Source organism: Poeciliopsis prolifica, unplaced genomic scaffold (assembly GCF_027474105.1).
Source record: "Poeciliopsis prolifica strain line A6 unplaced genomic scaffold, Auburn_PproV2 SCAFFOLD143, whole genome shotgun sequence".
NCBI classification, from domain to species: domain Eukaryota; kingdom Metazoa; phylum Chordata; class Actinopteri; order Cyprinodontiformes; family Poeciliidae; genus Poeciliopsis; species Poeciliopsis prolifica.
The window spans coordinates 75552-83612 of record NW_026562518.1 but is presented as its reverse complement, the minus strand read 5'-3'; the positions used below and the strand labels follow the sequence as shown (position 1 = coordinate 83612).

Sequence of the window (8061 nt, the reverse complement as noted above, 5' to 3'; positions counted from 1 at the left end):
CGACGGTGGTGGTGGTTGGGGGGGCACAGGGGGGTATTTTGGGGCATTTAAAGGTGGGGCAGGGGTATTATTACAAATATGCTGTACTGTACATATAATTGCCATATTAAGAATTTACAGACGATCTCTTATTAACAAACGGGGGGAATTATGGGAGGGGAGAAGAAAAAGAAATTTGTACGAGACGAGCATTGCAATTAAGTCCCAAAACGGTTGCCGTGGAAACCCAACCTTGCAGTGCTCATTCAGCCACCACTTGCATTCACGACTAACCAAAACGATGCATAGCACCTCAAAAAGAAACAAAAGAAAAACAAGGAGGAAATAAAAAGCTGAAGGAAGTGAGTTCTCCCTCGCGGCCGGCGGCGGCTACGTGACTTCCATGGCCACTGTGTTCTCTGACAGACTGTTCAGCGCTGGCTTGTCTTGCTCCAGATTCTCCCTGAATGGGCAAAGGAAGGCAGAGCAGCGCCGTTAGCTTAAATGCTGACAGCTTTATTTGTTAAAGAGACACAAACATCAGAAAAAGTTTGTTCCAGAACAAACGTGTATAAATAAATTGGGTATATTTTGTTAAGCTGCTGTAACAAGTAAATCCAAGAAGAAAGTTTTTATGATCCTCTAATCTGGAGCAAATATTCAGGAAACTGTAAAACTTCAGAAATATAATCTTGTTAAAAATTGTACCTTAAAGATTTTACCTTTCATCAAAACTAAGTTACCTTTAATTAGTAACAACATTCCAGTTTTGTTGTTCTTGATTGTGGAGAAAAAAATTTACTATTTTATTGTTTGTTGCAATAAGCAATGAATGAATTGCATAATGAATTAAAACAAATACAATAATTTACTGTTTATTTTCTACTAAAAAACTGGAAGGATAAAAATCTTGTGGTTTGGTGCGTTAGCCTCAACTAAACATTTTGTTTACAGAGACTTCATAATTCATCTTATTTATTATTCAGTGTATTTTGGATTTAAAATATTTTCAATGTTAAGCTTATTGATCGTTGAGAATGTGTTCTTGCTTTATTACTACCAATATATCACTTTAAAATGGTCTCAAAATCAACATGGCTGTCTATCGTAATAATTTATTGTCCTGTAAAATTATAGCAAATCTGCTCTTTTCCTAGAAATTTAAAAACATTTAAATTCAGCCTTCAGATAAAATTGACCATATCAGGAAAAGACAAAGTTACAAAAAGGTGAAAAAATAAAAATGAGTGCATATTTAGTTTGCAGATTGTAAAATAATTCAAAAAGGTGTTTTCCTCACCTGGGCACCATGTCCAGCGGGGAGGTGGAGGACGCGCCCACCTTGGGTTTCTGACAGTTGGCGGTCGCCGCGTGGGCGAGCTTTAAGGCGGATGTCGACATGGTGGCGCTCAGCGTCCGCGGCGCGTGGATGCGCTTGCCGGTGGGGATCGCCAAACGGAGGCTGTTGTTTCCCAGCAGGACCTGAGTGGCGTTGGCGGGGGGGTGGGCTGTGCCGTTGTTACTGGTGGCGGAGCCGAGGGCGGTGGAGCAGGGGTGGAGCAAGGCGGACGTCGGGGTGGCGGAGGGAGGAGCCGGGGCGGCGGGGGACGGGGACGCTGAGCTCGAGAGCGACAAGCCCTTGTAGACACCTGAGGTTGGGGTAAAAACGGGGGTGGGGGCAGTGGTGGTGGGGAGGGGCAGGAAGGCAACAAGGGGATGGGGGTTTGGAGATGGAAGTTGAAATTATCGACCATCTTTAAGGGAAAAATGAAATAAATTCTAATTTTTGAAAATGTTTTCAAAGGGGCCACAGAAAACTGCAAAATATGAATTTAGAAACAATGTGACTAACTCTTTACTGTGTTTGCGTATTTAAAAAGGGAGAAATCTGGGTCTCTCCCAGTTTAATGTTCATGCACAAAATTATAAGATTTATCACTGCAACAGGTTTTCTGGGTGTTGAAATCTCTCAAATTCATGTTTTCACAGCAAAAACACAAAATCTTACCAAGTATTCTGTCTAATTTACAGGGCAAATATCTAAGTACATTTCAAATAAGAAAAACTGACTTACAAGTAACTTTTCAGCAAGAAATATGAACTTATTTCACATCAATAAATCCTTAATATTATGAAAAAAAATGTTTATCCATTGAGAGATTATTTAACTTGTAACATGGGAAAAATGTCTAGTTATAAGTGAAATAATCTGCCAATAAAATAAGTCATTTGTAAATCAATATTAATGCATTATTGACTGTAAAGCTCTTATATCTCACTGATATATCTTACCGTAAATTAGCTTCATCTTATTTCAAGTGTATTAATATAAGTGAAATAGAAACTAGACCAAAGGATTGTGCTTTTGCAGTTTTCTTATTTCCCAAAGAATTAAAATACTTTTTTCCTGTTCTGTTAATCTACCAACCTGCATGATCCTTTGTATTTTATTTGAACTTTATACAGACGATCTCATTTACAAGAGAGACTGTCTTTGCTTTAAAAAGGGGGGTTGAAATGATTAATAAGAACAATCGTGATTAATCAATAATTGAAATAACAGTCAACTAACTAAGTAATCGATTAATTGTTAACTGTAGTAAACACCAGTTGAAAGAACACCAGTCGGAGCAGTATTTACAAAAATACATGTTGCAATTTTTGGGATTTGTCTCTACGTTTGTTCAACCCAGAACTCTTCAAGAAGCAGTTTTAGCTTCACTTAATTCAATTTCTGACAAGAAATCTCTTAAGCTCAGTCTGCAAACCAATTATTAATCAAGTAATCAACAGCTCAGAAATAAACTGTGGTGACATTCACCTAAGCAGATGGGATTGAGCTTTTTTTTAAAAATCTTTACTAAAGACTATCAATCCTTCACTGAAGCAGTGCTAAATTAGTCAGTAAAACATTGATTCTTATTAAAAAAGGATTAAAAAATTTTTTTGCATCTTTTAATGCATTTCTAACATTGTTTGAAAAAGGCTTAAATAAAAAATTAGCAAAATGTGCCAGTTTTTTAAATCAATTAATCATCAGAACAATTGATTAATCGATAACTCAAATAATCGTTACAATAATAGAAGTAGTCACGAAACTTGACTAAATTAAATAAGTTATTACAATATGTTTGGTAAAAATGAGCAGAATGCTCACAAAAATAAAAGCTGAAATTTGTCATTTGAGCAGTTTGACTAGAAAACCCAGGAAATCACTGGTTTGTTATGCATGGTGAGGATTTTAAAAGAGAACTTATGTCACCGTCTATAAAATATTTATTGCAGTTAAGCTCAGATTTAAGCAACAGCCAAGTAACAAAGGTTGCTTCTTGCTTCACACCAGAATCCCAAATAAAGGAAGGCAGGCATGGGGTTTCATAAACTCTAGTTTTCTGATTTTATTTGATCTTTGGGGAAACTTTAGGCGTTTCATCCAGCGACACTCTAGGGTGGAGCCTTTGTGTCGTCAGCTGTACCTGAGGAGAGGACGCCATTGACTCCGCCTCCCAGGGCCAGCTCGTCCTTGGTTTTCAGAGCCAGCAGTTGTTCGGCCGAGACGAGGGCCGAGGCGGCGAAGTGAGCGTTGGCCTCGTCCAGCGTGTTCGCCAGACTCTGTGAGGAAGAGGAGGAGAGTTCAGGAGAAACCCAGCGGCTGAGTGTGTGGTGGCGGCCGCGCGGCGGCGGCGTACCGACCTGTGTGCTGTTGGCAGTGCTGTTGGCTTGGTGCTGCTGCTGGATCTGCTCCAGCTGCTGCTTGTGCATCAGAGACAGCTGCTCCTGATGCTGCTGGTACTGTTCTGCTGTGAACGCTGAGACAGAAGAGAAAGTTAGCCATCTGGGAAAAACACGTCTTTATACCACACTGAGATAAAATACTGCTGTAACCAATCCGGGTTACTTTGAGAAAAACAAAGCTCCATGAAACATCGACTGCTGATCCTGGATGTAGGAAAGTAAAGAATCAAAGATGAATAGGAGGACTCGCATGTTCACAACGTCATTTTGTGATTTGGCATGAAATGATTAATTGGATTACTTGTTATTGATTAAGCTGCTGCAGCTACAACAGGAAGTAAGAGCAAAAGGAGACTCAAAATTGTTTTATACAGAAACAGTCTATTGAAAAAACTAATTTAGTGAACAATTAATTGTTAAATGGAGTATACAGGCTCAAAAAAGTCAATTTGCTGAAGAAATGAACTCAAAACTGTTCAAAATAAAATGCATTTTATATTTCAGATGAAAAACCTGCTTCGTCTGAAACATGTTCTGCCCAGAACTCCTTCGTGTCGCGTTATCTGTATACAACTCGGAGAAAATACTGCAGTAAACCAGGCTGATTCCATTTCACCAAAAAATAAACCAAAAATGCATTGTTTACTATAATCTCAAATGATGTGTGACTTTACACTCAGAAAAAGAAGATTTACTGAAAAAACAGAGCAGAAATTCAGCCAAAACTGCAACAAAAAAAATACATTTAAACTTGACTTTAATCCAGTCAGTTTGGAGAAAAACAGACCAAGAGGAATTCGGCAAACTCAGTGTAAAAACGTTGCAGTAGATTGTGTGCTGAATTTGCCACTAGTTAGTATATTTGAAACATTAATCATCTCAAAACGTTTTGTTTCAGTCTGATTTAAAACTTTGGAAAACAAAACTGAAAAACAAAGACCTATCCTCTGCTAACATGGTGGGAAAACAACCAGCCAAACTTTTCATTTGACTTGGGAAACATGTCAAATATTTGCAGAGGATCCCAGTTTTAGTCCCTTTAAAAACCATCTGTAACTACAGGCCAACCACCAAACATGCCTTAATGATGGTACAGTCATGCAGCGATATGTATGCAATACATGTAATACATACACTTTTCATTTTTTGCGAATGGAAAGCGGTGAAACCAAACAGGTTCAAAAAAACAACCAGCTAAACGTTTTCAAGCATCAGGTGAGAACTTCACTTTGTTTGGATCAAATCTGCATCACTTCATTCATCTCTTAGCGTTTCTAAACAATCAGTTGGATTTCCCAGAGTGTGCAAACAGAACCTGTTCAGGTGTAACAACACATCTAGTGTAAAGCTAAAGCTAATCTTCAGAAGCAGGAATTCAATCACATCCACATCAGGAAAAAAAAAACAAAACATTAAAATCCTGCTGCTAGTAAAACATCAGCATTTTCCTCCTGACTCTTGGTTTTCGCCTCGAGTCTTTTGTTGTTTTTTTACTTTTTATTGATTTCAAAGTGTTGTTTCTCATGTTGTGGAATGAAGCGGCTTCATGCTCCTCTGAAATATTGATTTCCTCTTTTCCCTGCCGACCCAGAAGTTTTCTATTCCACAGCAACTGATTTTACTAGTCCCTCTATTCTCCGAGTCAAACATCTGATGACATCTCCAGCTTATCAAATCCCTCCAATCTAAAGTTTTCCCAGTTAACTCTACACCGCTGTAGCGCCACTTTCAGCAGAAGAAGCCTGTTAATTTGACTCATGCCTGAGTATTTTCATTATGGTGCAGCTTCACAAACACAATCAATAACCAAAATGCATTTAAAAACAATGTTTGCACCACCATCAGATGCACCTGAATGCCTTCAGAGTGCAGCGTTTAGCCTGTGACTCAACACATCAACAGATCGGCGTGCGTCACAAATTTATTCATCACCTCCAGGTTTAATTGACACCTCTGGGATTGGAGGGGAGCTCACACTTAAAAACAAGAACAAATCTTTCACTTTGTTCTGTAAACAAATGCAAAATTAGAGCCGATGCAGCAACATTGTTAAAATAACTGATATCGTTATATGACTGACACTGGAAGACTTAATTATTCAGATACTCTGAGACAAAATCGATACAAGCCGACTCATTTGTCTTTGCACAAGTAATCACTTCTTCAACAACAGCTTTTCACAGCTGATTAAAACAAAGAGCTGCTCCAAGTTTAAAAATAACAGAGAGAATCTCCAGACAAAAAACACTTTTTGGACAACCAGGAAGTTATTTGGGATAAGTGGAGTTCCCCAAGGTCCATTCCTGGAGCCACTACATGTTTCCACTAGTCACATTTATTACTACACAGGTCTGCCAACACTGCAGATGACTAATGCTACTTAGCGTAACCACTGATGATGGCAGATAAACAGTTTTTCTGTAACAGCTGGTTGATTTTCTGCTATCTTGCAGTGAGTACATGAGGATGATTGATAGCACCAAGACCCTTCTCCTGGCTCTGATTGGTTGTTTTGGTCCAGAGTGACGCATTTCTTCAGATGGCAACAGCAGCTCAGGAAGGTTGTGTTCTTCACAGATTTGTCTGAATAATCTGTGCATCGACTTATCAGCACCAATTTCCTCAATTTCGGGAAATTGGTGATAGGCTGATACTTCCACGTGAAGCCGATCTCATCCACCGATCTCATCCACCGATCTCATCCACCGATCTCATCCACCGATCTCATCCACCGATCTCATCCACCGATCTCAACCTCCAATCTCAACCTCCAATCTCATCCACCAATCTCATCCACCGATCTCATCCACCGATCTCATCCATCGATCTCATCCACCGATCTCATCCACCGATCTCATCCACCGATCTCATCCACCGATCTCATCCATCGATCTCATCCATCGATCTCATCCACCACAGCTAAAAATCAGCCTTGTCCTCTGTGGTGAGAGTTTTGTCTGACAGACCTGGCGATTTAAAGATTGGAAAACTGCCATCTATGCAACTCTGTAAATCGTCATTACATGGTGAGAGTTTTAGCAAAAAAAAAAAAAAGTTACACACTGCAGCTTTGAAGAACCCTCTAGTGCCACTTACCAGCAACGGGTGTGGGAGGAGGGACCACCCTGGCTGGGCGTTGCGATCCGAATGGTCGTCCCCCGGCTGAGGCGGCGAGCGGACGCTTCATGCCTCGACTGAGCCTCCTGAACAGCGGCTGGGCGTTGTCCAGCTCGTGTAGTGGTAGTGTCCGAGGTCTGAAGTGCCTCCAGCGGCACGACTTTATATTAGACAGTATCTGGCTGAGGTCCGAGGAGGGGGGCGGCGCCGAGGGGGGGGAACTTCTGTCCGAGGTATTTGTTTCTGAGGTACCGGCGAGCGCGTTGGGAGCCGGCGAGCGTGAAGTCGCAGAGGGAGGCGGAGAGGCGGGCGGCAGCAGGTCGGGCGTCTCCGGGTCCAGTTGGTGGAACGAGTCGCCGTGGTCCATATGCGCCCGGTCCAGCAACACCCTGCAGGCCCACAAGAACCAAACAGTCAGGAACAACTTCCTTTAGTTAAATCAATGTCAACAGTTCATTTAACTAAAACAAAGAAATCATGAATCAGAATAACGTCACATAAAAATAAAATTAGCTTCTGAGCTCAGAAAACCATGACAGACCAGCACCAGTATGAAAGTTAAACCAATATCAATGTTGCTGTTATGACTGATAACTGATATCTTATATATTTCACTTTGTCAAATTTGATGAAAAGAAAAGCATCCAGAAAACAGACGAGATAAACATATCGGCTCAGTTTTATTTATCGAATCGATACCGATGCTGGTGCCGATATCGGGCTTCCCTGTTACAAACACATTTCAAATACTCAACCAAATTCAATGCCACATCGCTTCATGACGACGACTTTCAAGTTTATTTTACATCCAGAAAGACTAAGATTGTTAAAAAAAAAACATTTAACTGATATGCATCTTTATTTTAATTAATTTCAGTTCGTTGCAAGTTATATTCACTTTCCCTTTTTGTAAACCTGCTTGGTAAAAATAATTGAGCTGAAGATATTGTACTTGATCAAATCATAACGTTTCAATACGTTTAACTGTGTAAATATTCGGTTTTTGTTATTTCTGTATCCACTAACAGTAATAAACATTTCCTTCTGCAAAAAGAAAAATGTAATCTATACGTTTTACAAACTTCCACACAGAATGTAAAATATGGAACAATCAGTGAGTTATACAAGTTAAATTGCAACTACACCAGATTTCCATAACATTTCTTTTCTTTTTTGTATCTCCACTCTGACATGCGATTGTGTTTCAGATAAAATGTGGGAGTGAAGCAG

At 39.9% G+C, this 8061-nt stretch overlaps 1 protein-coding gene across 2 annotated transcripts in view; it reads right to left on the bottom strand.

Annotated features, from left to right (window-relative positions):
* The window catches only part of LOC129355724 (enhancer of polycomb homolog 1-like), a 31509-nt gene continuing 23448 nt past the window's right edge, over window positions 1-8061 (bottom strand). For both annotated transcript variants that reach the window (XM_055025319.1, XM_055025318.1), the window contains 5 exons: window positions 6811-7220; window positions 3673-3788; window positions 3461-3591; window positions 1280-1633; window positions 1-442 (listed from right to left, as the gene is read on the bottom strand). In XM_055025319.1, the coding sequence (XP_054881294.1) occupies window positions 370-442; window positions 1280-1633; window positions 3461-3591; window positions 3673-3788; window positions 6811-7220 (1084 nt within the window). In that variant the 3' untranslated portion in view covers window positions 1-369. The remainder of the gene's footprint in view (window positions 443-1279; window positions 1634-3460; window positions 3592-3672; window positions 3789-6810; window positions 7221-8061) is intronic.